The 20,971-nt window shown below is 57.0% G+C and overlaps 2 protein-coding genes across 4 annotated transcripts; one reads left to right on the forward strand and one right to left on the reverse strand.

Annotated features, from left to right (window-relative positions):
* Window positions 1-1,196: 1,196 nt before the first annotated feature.
* Window positions 1,197-9,825, reverse strand: PFDN2 (prefoldin subunit 2). 2 transcript variants are annotated; one of them, XM_085047779.1, is made up of 5 exons: window positions 9,725-9,825; window positions 6,534-6,622; window positions 4,608-4,731; window positions 2,819-2,839; window positions 2,033-2,224 (listed from the first exon to the last, which is right to left on the reverse strand). In XM_085047779.1, exons 1-5 carry the CDS (start codon window positions 9,782-9,784, stop codon window positions 2,048-2,050), a joined length of 471 nt encoding a protein of 156 aa, XP_084903905.1. In that variant the 5' UTR covers window positions 9,785-9,825; the 3' UTR covers window positions 2,033-2,047. The 2 variants fall into 2 exon arrangements, with proteins under 2 accessions (XP_084903906.1, XP_084903905.1); XM_085047780.1 differs by lacking the exons at window positions 2,033-2,224; window positions 2,819-2,839 and adding an exon at window positions 1,197-1,429 and having other exon boundaries at window positions 9,725-9,813.
* Window positions 9,826-9,851: 26 nt separating this feature from the next.
* NIT1 (nitrilase 1) lies at window positions 9,852-20,468 on the forward strand. 2 transcript variants are annotated; one of them, XM_085047784.1, is made up of 8 exons: window positions 9,852-9,887; window positions 11,638-11,718; window positions 13,813-14,070; window positions 16,133-16,236; window positions 17,010-17,143; window positions 19,093-19,218; window positions 19,827-20,126; window positions 20,434-20,468. In XM_085047784.1, the coding sequence occupies exons 3-7, from the start codon at window positions 13,823-13,825 to the stop codon at window positions 20,106-20,108; spliced, it is 894 nt and encodes a 297-aa protein (XP_084903910.1). In that variant the 5' UTR covers window positions 9,852-9,887; window positions 11,638-11,718; window positions 13,813-13,822; the 3' UTR covers window positions 20,109-20,126; window positions 20,434-20,468. The 2 variants fall into 2 exon arrangements, with proteins under 2 accessions (XP_084903910.1, XP_084903909.1); XM_085047783.1 differs by lacking the exon at window positions 9,852-9,887 and adding an exon at window positions 9,997-10,049.
* The last annotated feature ends 503 nt before the right edge of the window (window positions 20,469-20,971 follow it).

Here is a 20,971-nt window from a genome sequence, read left to right on the forward strand (position 1 = left end):
CATTTTGGGGTCCCCCATCCCAAATTTGGGGTTCCCCAACTCCCACATTTTGGGGTTTCCCCCCATCCATTTTAGGATCCCAACCCCCCCATTTTGGGTTCCTCAACTCCCACATTTTGGGGTTTCACATCCCCATTTTGGGGTCCCAAACTCCCTCCTTTTGGGGTTTCACCCCATCCAGTTTGGGGTCCTCCCTCCCTCCCCCAACTGGGATCCCCAAATTTCCCCCATTTTGGGGTCCAACAACTCCAGTATTTTGGGGTTTCACCGCATCCATTTTGGGGTCCCCCAAGCCCAATTTAGGATCTCCCCACCCCTGCATTTTTGGGGTCCTCCAACTCCCACATTTTGGGGTTTCCCTTCCCCATTTTGGGGTCCCACCCTTCCCATTTGGGGTTTCACATCCCCAATTTGAGGTCCCCCAAGTCCCTCATTTTGGGGTTTCACCCACCGACTTTGGGGTCCTCCCTCCCCAGTCTAGGATCTCCTCACCCCCCATTTTGGGGTACAATCTCCCCATTTTGGGGTCCCTCATCCCCAGTTTCAGGTCCCACAACTCCCACATTATGGGGTTTCCCTTCCTCATTTTGGGGTTTCACCCCATCCATTTTGGGGTCCTCCCTCCCCAATTTAGGATCTCCTCACCTCTCATTTTTGGGTCCCCCAACTCCCGCATTTTGGGGTTTCCATTCCCCGTTTTGGGGTCCCATTTTAGGGTTTCACATCCCCAGTTTCGGGTCCCCCAAGTCCCTCATTTTGGGGTTTCGCCCTTCCCATTTTGGGGTCTCACCCCCCTCATTTTGGGGTTTCACCCCATCCATTTTGGGGTCCAACCCCCCCATTTTTGGGGTCCCACACCCCCAATTAAGGATCCCAACCCCCCCCCTTTGAGGTCTCCCAACTCCCATATTTTGGGGTTTCACATCCCCAATTTTAGGTCCTCCAAATCCCTCATTATGGGGTTTCCCTTCCCCATTTTGGGGTCCAACCCTTCCCATTTTTGGGGTCCCCCAACTCCCTCATTTTGGGGTTTCACCCCATCCATTTTGGGGTCCAACCCCCCATTTTTGGGGTCCCCAACTCCCTCATTTTGGGGTTTCACCCCATTTTTTGCGTCCCACCCCCCCAATTTATGTCCCATTTCCACACCCAACCCCTCACCCCAACCCCTTTTTCCCCACAAAACACCCCAAAAATTTTTCCCAAACTCCCATTTATTCCCCAAAGCCCCCAAACGCCCCCAAGCCGGGGTTTTGGGGTGTCAGGACACCAGCACCCCCGCCGAGCTGCCCTTGCCCCCCTCGGGGCCGTCGCGGCTTTTGGGGTCATCCTCTCCCACCAGGCGGATGTTGTGGCGTTCCCGAAACTCCGTCAGCTCCCGACCCTTGGCTTGGAGCTGCTGGGACAGGGCCTCGATCAGCTTCGAGATCTGGGGAGAGAAATGGGGAAAATAATGGGAAAATGGGAAAAAATCAGCTTTGGAATGTGGGGAAAATGAGCCTCGATCAGCTTCGAGATCTGGGGAGAGAAACAGGGAAATTGGGAAAAAATGCAAAAAAACAGCCTCGATCAGCTTGGAGATCTGGGGAGAAAAATTAGAAAAAATCAGCTTGGAGATCTGGGGAGAAAAATGGGGAAAAATCATGGGAAATTGGGAAAAAACTGCCTCGATCAGCTTGGAGATCTGGGGAGAAAAATGAGAAAAATGGGTTCTGTGAGTTCCCTTGGCCTGGAGCTGCTGGGCCAGAGCCTTGATCAGCTTGGAGATCTGGAAATGGGGAGAAAAATGGGAAAAATAATGGGAAAATGGGAAAAAATGGGAAAAAACAGCCTGGATCAGCTTGGAGATCTGGGGAGAAAAACGGGGAAATTGGGAAAAAATGGGAAAAAATCAGCTTTGGAATGTGGGGAAAATGGGAAAAAACTGCCTCGATCAGCTTGGAGATCTGAAAAATGGGGAGAAATCATGGGAAAAATCATGGAAAAATCATGGGAAAATGGGATCAGTCAGTTCCCTTGGCCTGGAGCTGCTGGGCCAGAGCCTTGATCAGCTTGGAGATCTGGAAATGGGGAGAAAATAATGGGAAAATGGGAAAAAATGGGAAAAAACAGCCTCGATCAGCTTGGAAATCTGAAAATGAGGAGAAAAATGGAGAAAATGGGAAAAAACTGCCTCGATCAGCTTGGAGATCTGGGGAGAGAAACAGGGAAATTGGGGAAAAAACTGGAAAAAATCAGCTTGGAGATTTGGAGATCTGGAAAAGGGGAGAAAAATCAGAAAAATGGGAAAATGGAATCTGTGAGTTCCCTTGGCCTGGAGCTGCTGGGCCAGAGCCTCGATCAGCTTGGAGATCTGGGGAGAAAAATGAGAAAAATAATGGGAAAATGGGAAAAAATCAGCTCTAGAATGTGGGGAAAATGAGAAACAATCAGCTTGGAGATCTGGAAAATAATGGGGAAAAATAATGGAAAATTGGGAAAAAATCAGCTTGGAGATCTGGGGAGAAAAATGGGGAAAATCATGGGAAAATGGGCAAAAATCAGCTTGGAGATCTGGGGAGAGAAACAGGGAAATTGGGAAAAAATGGGAAAAAACTGCCTTGATCAGCTTGGAGATCTGAAAATGGGAAAAATGGGGAAATTGGGAAAAAATCACCTTGGAGATCTGAAAATAATGGGGAAATTGGGAAAAAATCACCTTGGAGATCTGAAAATAATGGGAAAAATCAAGAAAAAATGGGAAAAAATCAGCTTGGAGATCTGGGGAGAAAAATGGGAAAAATGGGAAAAAATTAGCTTTAGAATGTGGGGAAAAAACTGCCTCAATCAGCTTGGAGATCTGGGGAGAAAAATGGGAAAAATGTGCTTTGGAATGTGGGGAAAATGAGCCTTGATGAACTTGCAGATCTGGGGAGAAAAACAGGAAAAATGCAAAAAAAACCAGCTTAGAGATCTGAAAAAAAACAGGAAAAATGGGAAAAAGAGGAAAATATCAGCTTCAGAATATGGGAAAAACGGGAAAAAACTGCCTCAATTCGCTTAGAGATCTGGGGAGAAAAACAGGAAAAACATGAAAAATAATGAGGAAAAATCGGAAGGAAAAAAAAGTGGGGGAATGAGAGAGAAACAGGGAATTTTTAGCACATTTTTATGGTATTCCAGTGGATTTTGGGCTATACCAGCACTTTTTTTTTGCCATCCCATCAGACTTTCATGGGATCCCAGTGGGTTTTGGGTTATCCCAGCAAATTTTTATAGAATCCCAGTGGATTTTGGGATATTCCACCAGATTTTTATGGAATCCAAGTAGGTTTTTCAGGTTATCCCAATGGATTTTGGGATATTTCATGGGACTTTTATAGGATGACAAGGAATTTTAGGATAACCCCAATGGATTTTTATGAGATCCCAGGGGATTTTTTTCAGACTATCCCTGTGCATTTTAGGATATTCCAACAGATTTTTATGGGATCCCAGTAGATTTTTCAGGCCATCCCAATGGATTTTAGGATACCTCAGTTGATTTTTCAGATTATCCCAGAGCATGTTGGGATATCCCAGTGGATTTTAGGATATTTCATTGGATTCTTATGGGATCCCAAGTAGATTTTAGGATACCCCAATAGATTTTAGAATACCCCAGTAAATTTCAGGATATTCCAGTGGATTTTGAGATATCCCAGTGGATTTTAGAATACCCCAGTAGATTTTTATGGGATCCCAGTGGGTTTTAGGATACCCTAATAGATTTTAGGATCTCCCAGTGGGTTTTGGGATATCTCAAAGGATTTTTATGGGATCCCAGTGGATTTCAGACCATCCCAGTGGATTTTAGGATATCCTACCAGATTTTTATGGGATCCCAGTGGATTTTTATGGGATCCCAGTGGGTTTTGGGATATCCCAATGGATTTTTATGGGATCACAGTGGGTTTTGGGATATCCTATCATACATATATGGGATCCCAGTGGATTTCAGACCATCCCAGTGGATTTTAGGATATCCTATCAGATTTTTATGGGATCCCAGTGGGTTTTGAGATATCCCAATGGATTTTTATGGGATCCCAGTGGATTTTGGGATACCCCAATGGATTTTTATGGGATCCCAGTGGGTTTTTCAGGCTATCCCAGCTGATTTTAGCGTATTTAATTGGATTTTTATAGGACGCCAGTGGACTTTAGAATACCCCATTGAATTTTTATGGGATCCCAGTGGGTTTTGGAATATCCCAATGGATTTTTATGGGATCCCAGTAGATTTTTTCAAACTATCCCAGTGCATTTTAGGTTATTTCAATAGATTGTTATGGGATCCCAGTGAATTTTAGGATACCCCAGTGAATTTTAGGATATTCCAGTGGATTTTGGGATATCCTATCAGATTTTTATGGGATCCCAGTGGATTTCAGACCATCCCAATGGATTTTAGGATATCCTATCAGATTTTTATGGGATCCCAGTGGGTTTTGGGATACCCCAGTAGATTTTTATGGGATCCCAGTGGGTTTTGGGATCTCCCAATGGATTTTTATGGGATCCCAGTGGGTTTTGAGATATCCCAATGGATTTTTATGGGATCCCAGTGGGTTTTGGGATCTCCAGACCTGCTCCTTGTTGGTCTCCAGGGCAGGCAGCACCTCCTTCACTGTTCTCTCCACCAGAACTCCTCCAACCATCCGGAAACACTTCCTGGTGGGATCAACCTCCCGCAGGGTCTCGATCACCAGGCTGGGGAAGGGGGCAGAATCCCCTAAATCCATCCCAATCCATCCCAAATCCATCCCAATCCATCCAAAATCCATCCCAAATAATCCCCAAATTCACCCCAAATCCATCCCCAAAGCCACACCAAATCCATCCCAATCCCACCTCCCGCAGGGTCTTGAACACCAGGCTGGGAAAAGGGTCAGGATCCCCTAAATCCATCCCAATCCATCCCAAATCCATCCCAATCCATCCCAAATAATCCCCAAATCCATCCCCCGCAGGGTCTCGATCACCAGGCTGGAAAGGGGGCAGGATCCTCTAAATCCATCCCAAATTCATCCCAAATCCATCCCAATCCATCCAAAATCCATCCCAAATAATCCCCAAATTCACCCCAAATCCATCCCCAAAGCCACACCAAATCCATCCCAATCCATCCCAAATAATCCCCAAATCCATCCCCCGCAGGGTCTCGATCACCAGGCTGGAAAGGGGGCAGGATCCTCTAAATCCATCCCAAATTCATCCCAAATCCATCCCAAATCCATCCAAAATCCACCTCGATCACCAGGCTGGGAAAGGGGTCAGGATCCCCCAAATCCCCCGAAACCCATCCCTAATGCATCCCAAATCCACCCAGAGACTCTCCAAAAACATCCCAAATCCATCCCAAAACCATCCCAAATCCACCCAGAGACTCTCCAAATCCACCCCAAATCCATCCCAAAATCCACCCCAAAATCTACCCCCAAATCTATCCCAAATCTACCCCAAATCCATCCCAAAATCCACCCCAAATCCATCCTAAAATCTACCCCAAATCCATCCCAAATCCAGCCCAAAATCCATCCCAAATAATCCCCAAAGCCAGCCCAAATTCATCCCAAATCCATCCCAAACCCACCTCCCGCAGGGTCTCAATCACCAGACTGGGAAAGGGGTCAGGATCCCCCAAATTCAGCCAAATCCATCCCAAATCCCTCTCAAAATCCATCCCAAAGCCATGCCCCAAATCCATCTCAAATCCACCCCCAAATCCATCCCAAATTCCCTGAAATCCATCCCCAAATCCACCCCAAACCCACTCCAAACCCATCCCAAATGCACTCAGACTCTCTAAATCCACCCCAAAACTCATCCCAAAGCTATCCCAAATCCAGCCCAAACCCACCCCAAATCCAGCCCAAAATCCACCCCACATCCACCCCAAATCCATCCCAAAACCATCCTAAACCCACTCAGAGGCTCTCCAAGACCATCCCAAATCCCAAGACTACCCCACACCCCAAATCCCAAACCCCAAATCTCCAATCCCAAAGCCCCAAACCCCCAATCCCCAGTCCTAAATCCCCAATCCCAAAGCCCACACCCCCAAACCCCCAATCCCAAACCCCACACCCCAAATCCCAAACCAACCCCAAATCCCACACCCCAAATCCCAAATCCCAAACCCCAAATCCCACACCCAAAATCAAACCCCAAATCCCAAACCCCAAACCCCAAATCAACCCCAAACCCAAAATTAAACCCCCAAAACCCCAAATCAACCCCAAAACCCCAAATTAACCCCCAAACCCCAACCCAAACCCACAAAATCTAGACCCCAAACATCCAAATTAAACCCCAGTCCACAAATTAGCCCAGAATACAAGATTGCTGATCCCAAACCCCAAATCCCAAACCCCACACCCCAAATCCCAAACCCCACATCCCAAACCCCAAACCCCAAATCAACCCCAAACCCCCAATCCCAAACCCCCAATCCCAAATCCCAAACCCCAAATTCCCCCAAATCCATCCCAAACCCCAGACCCCACACCCACCTGTGCTCGTTGAGCTCCAGCTCCAGCTCGGCAGCTTTGGATGCCAAACCGCGCTGGTCCTGCCGCAGCCGGTTGAACCGAGACACCACCTGGGACAGGAGACTGGGATGGACTGGGAGGGACTGGGATGGACTGGGATCGACTGGGAATGGGGATTGGAGAAACTGGGATCCACTGGGATTGACTGGGATCCACTGGGATGGACTGGGAATGATTGGGATCCACTGGGATGGACTGGGAATGATTGGGATCCACTGGGATGGACTGGGAATGGGGATTGAAGAAACTGAGATGGACTGGGATGGACTGGGATCCACTGGGATGGACTGGGATAAACCAGGATAAACTGGGACCGACTGGGACCAACTGGGATTGACTGGGATTGGGGTGGGACAGCATTAACTGGGATCGACTGGGACCAACTGGAATCCACTGGGATCAGCTGGAGTAAACCGGGATCGACTGGTACCAACTGGGATTGACTGGGATTGGGGTGGGACTGGGATAAACTGGGACTGGGGATTGGATAAACTGGGACTGGGGTGGGACTGGGATTGACTGAGATCCACTAGGATGGACTGGGATGGACTGGGATGGACTGGGAAGGGGGATTGGATAAACTGGGATCAACTAGGATAAACTGGGATCGACTGGAAGAAACTGGGATCCACTGGGATGGACTGGGATCCATTGGGATGGACTGAGAATGGGGATTGGAGAAACTGGGATCCACTGGGATTGACTGGGAAAAACTGGGACCCACTGGGATAAACTGGGAATGGCGTGGAACTGGGACTAACTGGGATTGACTGGGATAAACTAGGATCAACTAGGAATGGGGTGGGACCGGGATCAACTAGGAATGGGGATTGGATAAACTGGGATTGACTGGGACCAACTGGGATCGACTGGGACCAATTTGGAATGGGGTGGGACTGGGATCAGCTGGGACTGGGATTGACTGGGATTGACTGGGATCTGCTGGGGTGGGACTAGGATTGACTGGGATTGGTGAGCTGGGATTGGGGTGGGACTGGGATCGACTGGGACAAACTGGGATCGACTGGGATCAACCAGGATCAACTGGGACTGCCATCAACTGGGATCAACTGGGATCAACTGGGATCATCTGGGAATGGGGTGGGACTAGATAAACTGGGATCAAGTAGGATGGGAGACCTGGAAATGGGATGGGACTGGGATCAACTGGGATCAACTGGCATCAGGGTGGGACTGGGATCAACTGGGATAAACCGAGATTGAAGAGCTGGCAGTGGGGTGGAATTGGGATAAATTGGGATGGGAGAGCTGGGAATGGGGAGGGACTGGGATATACTGGGAATGGAGAGCTGGGAATGGGATGAGATTAGGATCAACTGGGATACGACCTATAGAAATGGGGTTGGGATTGGGATTGGAGAGCTGGGAATGGGATGGGACTGGGATCAACTGGGATCGGGGTGGGACTGGGATCAACTGGGATAAACCGAGATTAAAGAGCTGGGAGTGGGGTGGTATTGGGATAAATTGGGATGGGAGAGCTGGGAATGGGATTGGACTGGGATTAACTGGGATTGGAAACCTGGGAATGGGATAAACTGGGATTGGAGAGCTGGGAGTGGGATTGGACTGGGATCAACTGGGATGGGAGATCTGGGAGTGGGATAAACTGGGATTGGAGAGCTGGGAATGGGGTGGGACTGGGATATACTGGGACTGGAGAGCTGGGAATGGGATGAGATTGGGATCAACTGGGATACAACCTGTAGAAATGGGGTTGGGATTGGAGAGCTGGGAGTGGGATGGGACTGGGATCAACTGGGATAAACTGGGATCAACTGGGATCAGTATGGGACTGGGATCAACTGGGATTGGAGAGCTGTGGGAATGGCATTGGACTGGGATAAACTACAATTGAAAGCCTGGGAATGGGGAGGGATTGGGATCAACTGGGATAAACTGGGATGGGAGAGCTGGGAATGGGGTGGGATTGGGATCAACTGGGATACAACCTGTAGAAATGGGGTTGGGATTGGGATTGGAGAGCTAGGAGTGGGATGGGACTGGAATTGACTGGTATCAACTGGGATCAGGGTGGGACTGGGATCAACTGGGATCGGGGTGGGACTGGGATCAACTGGGATAAACCGAGATTAAAGAGCTGGGAGTGGGGTGGTATTGGGATAAATTGGGATGGGAGAACTGGGAATGGGATTGGACTGGGATATACTGGGATTGGAAACCTGGGAATGGGATAAACTGGGATTGGAGAGCTGGGAGTGGGATTGGACTGGGATCAACTGGGATGGGAGATCTGGGAGTGGGATAAACTGGGATTGGAGAGCTGGGAGTGGGATTGGACCGGGATCTACTGGGATCAACTGGGATTGGGGTGGGATTGCAGAGCTGGGAGTGGGATTGGACTGGGATCAACTGGGATGGCAGAGCTGCGGGAATGGCATTGGGATAAACCGGGCCTGGCAGACCCCTCCTCGCTATCAGAGCCTCCCCTCATTCCCGAGGCCAAGGAGCCCCTCAGCCACCCCTCAGCCATTCCCTAACGCCCCCCGATATCAGCGACCCCTCCCCAATTCCTCCCCTCAGCCTCTCCTCATTCCCCACCATCCCCTCAGCCTCCCCTCAGCTTTCCCGCCTCATCCCCCATGCATTCCCAGCCCCTCTCCCCATTCCCAGCCCCTCTCCCCCTCCCCATCGCCCCCTCCCCAATTCCTCCCCTCAGACCCTCCTCATTCCCCACCATCCCATAACAGAGCCCTCCTCGCCATCAGGGACTCTCCCTCATTCCCAAGGCCAAGGAGCCCCTCGATGCCCCCCGGCCATTCCCTAACGCCCCCCGATATCAGCGACCCCTCCCCAATTCCCCCCCTCAGATTCTCCTCATTCCCCACCATCCCCGATAACAGAGACCCCTCACCGCCATTAGGGACTCTCCCTCATTCCCAAGGCCAAGGAGCCCCTCGATGTCCCCCCGGCCAGTCCCTAACGCCCCCCGATATCAGCGACCCCTCCCCAATTCCTCCCCTCAGCCTCTCCTCATTCCCCACCATCCCCTCACGCAGCTCCCCTCTCGTTTCCCCCCTCACGCCCCCTGCCCCGCCATTCCCAGCCTCTCTCCCCACTCCCAGCCCCTCTCCCCGTCCCCAGCCCCTCCCCAACCCCTCTCCCCTCACCTGCTCGGCGCTCAGCCCTTTCCCCGCCGCCGCCCCTCGCCCCTTCCCCGGCTCCGCCATCTCTGCCCGCGCGCCTCCTCCTCTTCCGCCCCACACCGGAAACGGAGCCGCCACTTCGGCCGCCATCTTTGTCCCGGGTGAGGCGGGAGCGGCGCCATCTTGGGTGAGGGCAGAGCCTGATGGAGGACTTTCTTCTTGTCCACACCGGAAATGGAGCCTCCACTTCCGGCCGCCATGTTTGTTGCGGGTGAGGGAGACCGGCGCCATCTTGGGTGAGGGCAGAGCCTGAGGGGGAACTTTGCCCGGGCAGCCTGCGGCGGGGAATGTGCGAGAATGGGGAGGAAAACGGGGAAAAAAGGGGCGCGGGAGAGGTTTTGGGGGCGGAGGGAGGGAGGAGGTGCTGGGAATGTGGGGATCGGGGGGCTGGGGGCAGATTTGGGGCTGGTTGGGGTGGTTTAGGGGCTGGGGGTACTTAGTGAGGGGCTGGGCAGTTCTGAGGGGCTGGGGGCAGTTTTGAAGGGCTGGGGGAAGTTTGGGGCAGTTTGAGGTGGCTGGGGTGGCTTTGGGATCCGAATTGGGGCACTTGGGGGGAGGTTGAGGGTGTTTGGGTTGGTTTTGGGGGTGTTGGGGGTAATTTCAGGGGGGTTCGGGGTAGTTTTAGGGGTGTTGGGGGTAATTTCAGGGGGGTCCGGGGTAGTTTTGGGGGTGTTTGGTGATCTTGGGGCAGTTCTGGGAGGCCTGGGGTGCTTTGGGATCCGAATGGAGGCAGTTTTGGGGGTTCAGGGTTAGTTTGGGAAGTTCAGGGGCAGTTTTGGGTGTATTTGGGTCAGTTTTGGGGTCCAGGGGCAGTTTTGGGGGGTCTTGGGGCAGTTTTGGGGGCATTTGAGGCAATTTGGGGTAGCTTGGGGAGGGCTGGGGTACTTTGGGATCCAAGCTGGGGCAGCTGGGGGGGCTGAGGGCATTTAGGGGGGCTGGGGGCAATTTGGGGTCACACCAGGGGCAGTTTTGGGGTTCAGGGGCAGTTTTGGGGGATTTGGGGCAGTTTTGGGGCTCAGGGGCAGTTTTGGGGGTTCAGGCTCAGTTTTGTGAGCTATTAGGGGCAGTTTTGGGGATTTTGGGGGGTTCAGGGGCAGTTTGGGGTCCAGGGGCAGTTTTGTGAGCTATTAGGGTCAGTTTTCTGGGATTTTTTGGGGGTTTCAGGGGCAGTTTTGGGGGTATTTGGGGCACTTTTGGGGTGTATTAGGCTCAGTTTTGGGGGTTCAGACAGAGTTTTGGGGGTCCAGGGACATCTTTGGGTGTTCAAGGTCAGTTTCGGGGGTATTAAGGTCAGTTTTGGGGGTATTTGGGGCAGTTTTAGGGGTTTAGGGTCAGTTTTGGGGATTCAGGCTGAGTTTTGGGGGTATTGGGGTCAGTTTTGGGAGCTCGGGGTCAGTTTTGGGAGCTCAGGGTCAGTTTTGGGGTTATTAGGGTCAGTCTTGGGGGTTCAGGGGCAGTTTTGGGGGTATTTGGGGCACTTTTGGGGTGTATTAGGGTCAGTTTTGGGGGTTCAGGCTCAGTTTTGGGGGCTCAGGGACAGTTTTGGGGTATTCGGGTCAGTTTTGGGGGTTCAGACTCAGTTTAGAGAGTTCAGGATCAGTTTTGAGGTTATTAGGGTCAGTTTGGGGGTTTGGGGCAGTTTTGGGGTTCAGGGGCAGTTTCGGGGGTCCAGGGGCAGTTTTGGGGGTTCAAGGGCAGTTTGGTGAGCTATTAGGGTCACTTTTGTGGGATTTTTGGGGGTTCAAGCCGAGTTTTGGGGGTATTAGGCTCAATTTTAGGGGTATTTGGGGCAGTTTTGGGGGTTTAGGGGCAGTTTTGGGGTCCAGGCTCACTTTTGGGGTGTATCCTATCCCAAATTTGGGGTCTCCCCTCCCCAGGCTCAGGGTTGCCCCCCGGGCTCTGCTCTGCTGCCCCCCGAGAGCCCCCAGAGCCCCCCGGAGCTCCAGCACTGCCAGCAGGTAGGGGGGACCCCAAAATATCGGGGGGACCCTAAAAACATCGGGGGGATCACAAAAAATCCCGGGGGGACCCTAAAAACACTGGGGGGACCCCAAAAACACTATGGGGATGCCAAAAATTAGTGGGGGGACCCAAAAAAACACTGGGGGGACCCCAAAAAACCACGGGGGGCATCCCAAAAAACACCGGAGGGACCCTAAAAAATACTGGGGGGACACCAAAAACACCGGGGGGACACAAAAAACACCGGGGGGACCCCAAAAATACCGGGGAGACACAAAAAACACTGGGGGGATCCCAAGAAAATACCAGGGCGACCCCAAAAACACCAGGGTGATCCTAAAACACCAGAGGGACCCCAAAAAAATACCGGGGGGGGACACCAAAAAAAACCCAGGGGAAACCCAAAACCACCGGGGGGATCCCAAAAAAACAATGGGGGGACCCCAAAAATACCGGGAGAACCCCAAAAATACCGGGGGGACCCCAGAAATACTGGGGGGATCCCAAATAAACCAGAAGGGACCCCAGAAGCTCCAGGGGGACCCCAAAAATACTGGGGGGATCCCAAAAAAACCACTGGGGGATCCCAAAAAACACCATGGGGACACCAAAAACACCGGGGGGAACCCAAAAACAATGGGGGGGACCCTAAAAATACCGGGGGACCCAAAAAATATGGGGGGGAACCCCAAAAACACCAGGGGGACCCCAAAAATACCGGGGGGACCCCAAAAAAACAATGGGGGACCCAGGGTGTGACATTGGGGTGTCCCAGTTCCCAAGGGTGACCTGTGGGGTGACCCTGGTGATGACCCCAGTCCCTTTGAGGTGACCCTGGAGTGTCCCCAGGGGTGTCCCACTCTTTGTGAGGTGATCTAGGAGGTGTCCCCAGACCCTGGGGGGTCACTGGGATGTCCCCTGTCCCATTGAGGTGACCCCAGACCCTGTGGGGTGACCCCAGTCCCCATGGGATGTCCCCCAGTCCCTTTGAAGTCACCCCATGAGGTGTCCCCAGTCCCCATGAGGTCCCCTGCAGTGTCCCCTCCCCACAGCCCCACAGCCATGGCAGTGTCCCCAGCCCCAGCAGTGTCCCCAGGGCTGGTGGCAATGTCCCCAGTCCCTTACTATGTCCCCTCCCCGTGGCTCTACAGCCATGACAGTGTCCCCAGCCCCAGCAGTGTCCCCAGGGCTGGTGGCAATGTCCCCAATCCCTTTACCTGTCCCCTCCCCACAGCCCCGTGACCATGGCAGCTCCCCCAGGCCTAGCAGTGTCCCCAGGGCTGGTGGCAGTGTCCCCAATCCCATTATCTGTCCCCTCCCCACAGTCCTGCACCCATGGCAGCTCCCCCAGCCGCGGCAGTGTCCCCAGGGCTGGTGGCAGTGTCCCCAAGCACTTTACCTGTCCCCTCCCCGCAGCCCCGTGACCATGGCAGCTCCCCCAGCTGTGGTGGTGTCCCCAAGTGTCCCCAATCCCATTGTGTGTCCCCTCCCCTCAGCTCTGTGACCATGGCAGCTCCCCCAGCCGCAGCAGTGTCCCCAGGGCTGGTGGCAGTGTCCCCAGTCCCAGTGTGATATCCCCTGTTGCTCTGAAGTCCCCATGCTGTCCCCTCCCCACAGCTCCACACCCATGGCAGCTCCCTCAGCCGCAGTGATGTCCCCAGGGCTGGTGGCAGCGTCCCCAGCCCCAGCAGTGTCCCCAGGGCTGGTGGCAGTGTCCCCAGTCCCTTAGTGTGTCCCCTCCTCACAGCTCTACAGCCATGACAGTGTCCTCTCCCCGCAGCAGTGTCCCCAGGGCTGGTGGCAGTGTCCTCAGTCCCTTTATCTGTCCCCTCCCCACAGCTCCGTGACCATGGCAGCTCCCCCAGCCCCAGTGGTGTCCCCTGTCCCCATGAGGTCCCCCATGTTGTCCCCTCCCCTCAGCCCCGTGACCATGGCAGCTCCCCCTGCTGCGGCGGTGTCCCCAGGTGTCCCCAATCCCCATGCTGTCCCCTCCCCGCAGCCCGGTGACCATGGCAGCTCCCCCAGCCTCAGCAGTGTCCCCAGGGCTGGTGGCAGTGTCCCCAGTCCCTTTATCTGTCCCCTCCCCGCAGCCCAGTGACCATGGCAGCTCCCCCAGCCGCAGCAGTGTCCCCAGGGCTGGTGGCGGTGGCGCAGGTGACATCCACGGGTGACAAGGAGCACAACTGGCGGCAGTGCTCGGCGCTGGTGCGGCAGGCGGCGGCTCGGGGAGCTCAGCTGGTGTTCCTGCCCGAGGGCTTCGACTTCATCGGGGACAGTCCCCAGCAGAGCCTGGCGCTGGCAGAGCCACTGCACGGGGACATCGTGGGACGCTACCGCCAGCTGGCCAGGTGTGGCCCGGGGGGACAGCTGGGGACAGCTGGGGACAGCTGGTGGGGAAGTTGGGGACTGCTGTGGGGGGAGTTGGGGGGAGCTGGGGACTCCTGGGACAGCTGGCGACACCTGGGGGGGAAGCTGGGGGCACGCAGGGACACCTGGGAGGGGAGTTGGGGGCACTTGGGGACACCTGGCGACAGCTGGGGGAGGTTGGGGAAGCTGGGGGCACTTGGGGACACCTGGACACACCTGGGAGGTGGCAGGGGGGCACCTGGGGACACCTGGGGGGGAGCTGGGGGCACTTGGGGACACCTGGGGGGGAGTTGGGAGGAGCTGGGGACACCTGGGGAGGGAGCTGGAGGGAGCTGGGGACACCTGGGACAGCTGGGGACAGCTGGGAAGGAGTTGGGGGAGCTGGGGACACCTTGGGGGGGAAGCTGGGGGCACTTGGGGACACCTGGACACACCTGGGAAGTGGCAGGGGGACGCCTGGAGACACCTGGGGTGGGAGTTGGGGAGCTGGGGACACGTGGGGACTCCTGGGAGGAGAGTTGGGGGCTCTAGGGGGAACCTGGGGAGTTTGGGGCACCTGGTGACATCTGGGGACACCTGGGGACAGCTAGGACACCTGGGGGGGAGTTGGGGGGAGCTGGGAGCACTTGGGGACACCTGGGAGGTGACAGGGGGGCACCTGGGGACAGCTGGGGGGGGAGTTGGGGGAAGCTGGGGACACCACAGTACTCCTGGGAAGGGAGTTGGGGGCACTTGGGGACACCTGGGGACATCTGGGGCCTCTAGGGGAAGCTGGTGGGAGTTCGGGGCACCTGGGGACATCTGGGGACACCTGGGGACAGGTAGGACAGCTGGGGGAGTTGGGGAGGCTGGGGACACATGGAGCTGGGGGCACTTGGGGACAGCTGGCGACATCTGGGTTGGGAGCTGGGGACAGCTGGGGACAGCTGGGGGGGCTGGGGGCACTTGGGGACACCTGGACACACCTGGGAGGTGGGGGGACACCTGGGGACTCCTGAGTTGGGACACTTGGGGACACCTGGGGACTCCTGGGAGGTGGCAGGGGGACACCTGGGGACTCTAGGGGGGTACTGGGGGCACTTGGGGACATCTGGGGACTCTTGGGAGGGGAGCTGGGGGCACTTGGGGACAACCTGGGCATACCTGGGGACATGTGGGGACTCTAGGGGGGAGCTTGGGTGGAGTTGGGGACACCTGGGGACACCTGGACACACCTGGGAGATGGCAGGGGGACACCTGGAGACACCTAGGGACTCCTGGGAGGAGAGTTGGGGGCACTTGGGGACACCTGGGGACATCTGGGGGCTCTAGGGGGGAAGCTGAGGGGGGCACTTGGGGACAACCTGGGCATACCTGGGGACATCTGGGGACTCTAGGGGAGAGCTTGGGTGGAGCTGGGGACACTTGGGGACACCTGGGGACACCTAGGGGTTCCAGGGGGGAACCTAGGTGGAGTTGGGGACGCCTGGGGACACCTGGGAGGTGGCAGGGGGACACCTGGGGACACCTGGGGATTCTAACAGGGGAGCTGGGGGCACTTGGGGACAGCTAGGGGAGGCCAGGGCGACACTGGGTGACAACTAGGGGTACCCAGGGGCACCTGGGGACACACAGGGTCCCCAGGGAATGTCACACGTGTCCCCGTGTGTCCCCAGGGAGTGTGCCACTCTGTGTCCCCAATGTCCCCGTGTGTCCCCAGGGAATGTCACACGTGCCCCCGTATGTCCCCAAGGAGTGTGCCACTCTGTGTGTCCCTGTGTGTCCCTATGTGTCCCTAGGGAATGTCACACGTGTCCCTGTGTGTCCCCAGGGAGTGTGCCATTCTGTGTGTCCCTGTGTGTCCCCAGGGAGTGTGCCATTCTGTGTGTCCCTGTGTGTCCCCAGGGAGTGTGCCATTCTGTGTGTCCCCAATGTGGCCATGTGTCCCCAATGTCCCCGTGTGTCCTCAGGGAATGTCACGTGTCCCCATGTGTCCCCAGGGAGTGTGCCACTCTGTGTGTCCTCAATGTCGCCATGTGTCCCCACTGTCCCCTGTGTCCCCAGGGAGTGTGACGTGTGGCTGTCCCTGGGCGGGTTCCACGAGCGCGGCTCTGACTGGGACAGCACTGGCAGGATCTACAACTGTCACCTGCTGCTGGACAACTCCGGTGGGACACCGTGTCCCTGACCCCGCCTGGGTCACCCCGGGTCACCCTGGGTCACCCCTGGGTCACCCCTGGGTCCCCTGTGTCACAAATCCCTGCGTCCCCAACGTTCCCGACCTTCCTGACCCCGCCTGGGTCACCCCGTGTCACCCGGAGTCACCCTGGGTCACCCCTGTGTCCCCTGGATCGCAAATCCCTGTGTCCCCAACATTGCCGACCTTCCTGACCCTGCCTGGGTCACCTTGGGTCACCCCATGTCACCCCTGTGTCCCCTGTGTCCCCAGTCCCTGTGTCCCCAACATTCCTGACCTTCCCAATGTCCCTGTGTCACTTCGTGTCACCCCCGTGTCCTCTGGATCCCCAGTCCCTGTGTCCCCAACATTTCCGACCTTCCCAATGTCACCGTGTCCCTGCTTTGTCCCCAAGATTCCCAATCCCTGTGTCCTCCCTTTATACCCAACATTCTCACCCCTCCAGATGTCCCCAACATTCCCAACCCTGCAGATGTCCCCAACATTCCCACCCCTCCATATGTCCCCAGATGTCCCCAACATTCCCAACTCTCCAGATGTCCCCTTTATTCCCAACTCTCTGGATGTCCCCAGATGTCCCCAACATTCCCAACCCTGCAGATGTCCCTGTGTCCCCCGACATTCCCAACCCTCTGATGTTCCCCTTTATTCCCAACTCTCTGGATGTCCCTGCATGTCCCCTTTATTCCCAACCCCCCGGATGTCCCCGGCTGTCCCCAGCAGTCCCCGTTTCGCTGTCCCCAGGGTCGCTGGTTGCCACCTACCGCAAGCTGCACCTGTTTGACGCGGAGCTGCCTGGCGGTGTCACCCTGCGGGAGAGCTCCTTCACCAACCCGGGCCGCGAGCTGGCCGCGCCTGTGGACACTCCTGTGGGCAAGGTACCGTGTCCCCGAGTGTCCCCAGGGTGTCCCTGAGTGTCCCTGAGTGTCCCCAGGTATCCCCAAGTGTCCCCTGAGGGCCCCCGAGTGTCCCTGAGTGTCCTCAAGTGTCCCCAGGTATCCCCAAGTGTTCCTGAGTGTCCCCAGGTGTCCCCAGGGTGTCCCATGGGTGTCCCCGAGTGTCCCCAAGTGTCCCCAAGTGTCCCCAGGGTGTCCCTGAGTGTCCCCAAGTGTCCCCACGTGCCCCCAGGGTGTCCCCAGGTGTCCCTTGAGTGTCCCTTGAGTGTCCCCTGAGTGTCCCCAAGTGTCCCCGAGTGTCCCTGGGTGTCAGCCAGGAGCTGGCTGCACCCGTGGACACTCCTGTGGGCAAGGTACCATATCCCTGAGTGTCCCCAAGTGTCCCCAGGTGTCCCTGAGTGTCCCCAAGTGTCCCCAGGATGTCCCTGAGTGTCCCTGAGTGTCAGCCAGGAGCTGACCACGCCCATGGACACCCCAGTGGGCAAGGTACCATGTCACCGAGTGTCCCCTGAGTGTCCCCAGGTGTCCCCAAGTGTCCCCAGGTGTCCCCGAGTGCCCCCAGGTGTCCCCAAGTGTCCCCAGGTGTCCCCAAGTGCCCCCAGGTGTCCCCAAGTGTCCCCGAGTGTCCCCAGGTGTCCCCAAGTGTCCCCGAGTGTCCCCAAGTGTCCCTGAGTGTCAGCTGGGAGCTGACCGTGCCCGTGGACACTCCTGTGGGCAAGGTACCATGTCCCTGAGTGTCCCCAGGTGTCCCCAGGTGTCCCTGGGTGTCCCTGAGTGAGTGTCCCCAAGTGTCCCCAGGGTGTCCCTGAATGTCCCTGAGTGTCCCCAGGGTGTCCCCAGGTGTCCCTGAGTGTCCCTGGGTGTCAGCCAGGAGCTGACCACGCCCGTGGACACCCCGGTGGGCAAGGTACCATGTCCCCGAGTGTCCCCTGAGTGTCCCCGAGTGTCCCCAGGTGTCCCCAAGTGTCCTTGAATGTCCCATGGTGTCCCCTGAGTGTCCCAAGGTGTCCCCTGCCCTCACTGACCCCCAGAATTCCTGACAACCACTGGGGTTGCTATGGTGACAGCTGTGGGTCCTGCAGCTGTCCTGCCCTGTCCCCAGTGCTGTCCCCAAACCCAACCCAACACCATCCCTGACCCCTCCCTGCCCCAGGGCTGTCCCCAGGCTGTCCCCAGGCTGTCCCCGTGTGTCCCCTGCCCTCACTGTCCCCGATGTCACCTCAGCTGGGGCTGGCAGTGTGCTGTGACCTGTGCTTCCCAGAGCTGGCACTGCCCTGACCCCAATCCCTGACCTCACCATGTCCCAGAGCTGTCCCCAGGCTGTCCCCAGGCTGTCCCAGGGCTGTCCCCAGGGTGTCCCAAGGGTGACCCCGTGTGTCCCCTGCTGTCACTGATCCCACAATGTCCCCTCAGGTGGGGCTGGCCGTGTGCTGTGACCTGTGCTTCCCTGAGCTGTCCCTGTCCTGACCCTGACCCCATGTCCCAGGGCTGTCCCCAGCTGTCCCCATGTGTCACTGACCCCACAATGTCCCCAGCTGGGGCTGGCAGTGTGCTGTGACCTGCAGTTCCCCGAGCTGTCACTGTCCTGACCCTGACCCCATGTCCTGGCAGTGTCCCAGGGCTGTCCCCAGCTGTCCCCATGTGTCACTAACCCAGTGTCCCCTCAGCTGGGGCTGGCCGTGTGCTATGACCTGTGGTTCCCCGAGCTGTCACTGTCCCTGCAGTGTCCCAGGGCTGTCCCCAGCTGTCCCCATGTGTCACTGAGCCCAGTGTCCCCTCTGTCCCCAGCTGGGGCTGGCAGTGTGCTATGACCTGCGCTTCCCCGAGCTGTCCCTGTCCCAGCAGTGTCCCAGCAGTGTCCCAGGGCTGTCCCTGTGTATCCCCATGCTGTCCCCATGTGTCACTGACCCCAGTGTCCCCTCTGTCCCCAGCTGGGGCTGGCAGTGTGCTATGACCTGCGCTTCCCCGAGCTGTCGCTGTCGCTGCGCAGAGCTGGAGCTGAAATCCTCACCTTCCCCTCAGCCTTCACTGTCACCACCGGGGCTGCGCACTGGGAGGTGAGGGACAGCGGGCCTTGGGGACAGCCTGGGCTTGGGGACACTGCTGGGGGTTGGGGACAGTCTGGGCTTGGGGACACTGCTGGGGGTTGGGGACACTCCTGGGGGAGTTGGGGCAGTCTGGGGTTGGGGACAGTCCTGGGGAGTTGGGGACACTGCTGAGGCTGGGGACAGTCTGGGGTTGGGGATGGTCTGGAGGTTGGGGACACTGCTGGGGTTGGGGACAATCATGGAGGGGAGTGGGGACAGTCCTGGGGTTGGGGACAGTCCTGAGGGGTTGGGGACACTGCTCGGGGAGTTGGGGACACTGCTGGGAGTTGGGGACACGGCTGGGGGTTGGTGACACTGCTGGGGTTGGTGACACTGCTGGGGGTTGGGGACAGTCCTGGGCTTGGGGACACTGCTGGGGGTTGGGGACATCCCAGGTGTCCCCTCCTGTCCCCCCAAGTACTGCTGTGTCCCCGTGCCATCGAGTGCCCCCATGTCCCTTTGTGACACCTCTGTCCCCTCAGTGCCACCCCTGTCCCCTGTCCGTGTCTCCTCAGTGCCACCCTGTCCCCTGTCCATGTCCCCTCAGTGCCACCCCTGTCCCCTGTCCCTGTCCCCAGGTGCTGCTGCGTGCCCGTGCCATCGAGTGCCAGTGCTACGTGGTGGCAGCGGCTCAGAGCGGGTGGCACCACGCTGGCCGCGCCTCCTTCGGCCACTCGCTGGTGGCAGACCCCTGGGGGACAGTGGTGGCACAGTGCCAGGAGGGGGCGGGGCTGTGCCTGGCACACATCGACCTCACCTACCTGCGCCAGGTGCGCCAGGAGCTGCCTGTCAGCTGTCACCGCCGCAGGGACATCTATGGGGACCTGGGGACAGCTGTGGGGACAGCTACAGGGACATGAGGGGACAGCTACGGGAACCTGGGGACAGCTTGGGGACAGCTACAGGGACATGAGGGGACAGCTACGGGGACAGCTACAGGGACATGAGGGGACAGCTACGGGAACCTGGGGACAGCTTGGGGACAGCTACAGGGACATGAGGGGACAGCTACGGGGACCTGGGGACAGCTACCGGGACAGCTGTGGGGACATGAGGGGACATCTGCAGGAGCTGCCAGTCAGCTGTCACCGACGGGGGGACATCTACGGGGACGTGGGGACATCTATGGGGACAGTGGGTGACACTGGGGACATGAGAGGGACATGAGGGGACAGCTACAGTGACTGATCAGCCACTGCTGGGGGGACATCTACGGGGACAGCAGGGGACATCTGCAGAGACATGAAGGCACATCTATGGGGACATGGGGTGACACTGGGCACATTTCAGCCACCAATGGGGAGACATCTATGGGGACAGCAAGGGGGACATCTGCAGAGACATTAGGGGACAGCAGGGGACATGGGGGACATCTATGGGGACATGCGGTGACACTGGGGACATCTCAGCCACCGATGGGGGGACATCTATGGGGACATCCCCAGGGGCCTGGGGTGACAGCAGGGACATGAGGGGACCTGAGGGGACATCCACGGGGACCTGGGGTGACACGAGGGGACATTCACAGGGACCTGAGGGGACCTGGCAGGGTCTGGGCCAAGTTTGGGCCAAATTTGCCCCAAAACTGCTGCGAATTTGCCCCAAATCTGCACCAAATCAACCCCGAATGTCCCTTTTGTCCCCAAGGGGACATGGCACTGTGTCCCTTCCTCTTCTTGGGGCTCCAAACCAACCCCAAATCTGCACCAATTCAGCTCTGAAC

This window comes from Lichenostomus cassidix, unplaced genomic scaffold (genome assembly GCF_008360975.1).
Source record: "Lichenostomus cassidix isolate B80296 unplaced genomic scaffold, HeHo_3.0 HiC_scaffold_851, whole genome shotgun sequence".
NCBI classification, from domain to species: Eukaryota; Metazoa; Chordata; class Aves; order Passeriformes; family Meliphagidae; genus Lichenostomus; species Lichenostomus cassidix.

Excerpts from the sequence above, each read along its gene's own strand:
- PFDN2 (XM_085047779.1), bottom strand. The coding sequence starts at position 9,784 with ATGGCGGAGCCGGGGAAGGGGCGAGGGGCGGCGGCGGGGAAAGGGCTG. Across the intron at positions 6,623-9,724 it reads AAGGGCTGAGCGCCGAGCAG|GTGGTGTCTCGGTTCAACCG; the intron begins GTGAGGGGAGAG and ends CTCCTGTCCCAG. Across the intron at positions 2,840-4,607 it reads TGGAGACCAACAAGGAGCAG|ATCTCCAAGCTGATTGAGGC; the intron begins GTCTGGAGATCC and ends TTTTCTCCCCAG.
- NIT1 (XM_085047783.1), top strand. Across the intron at positions 11,719-13,812 it reads AGCTCCAGCACTGCCAGCAG|CCCAGTGACCATGGCAGCTC; the intron begins GTAGGGGGGACC and ends CCCTCCCCGCAG. Across the intron at positions 19,219-19,826 it reads CCGGGGCTGCGCACTGGGAG|GTGCTGCTGCGTGCCCGTGC; the intron begins GTGAGGGACAGC and ends CCCTGTCCCCAG.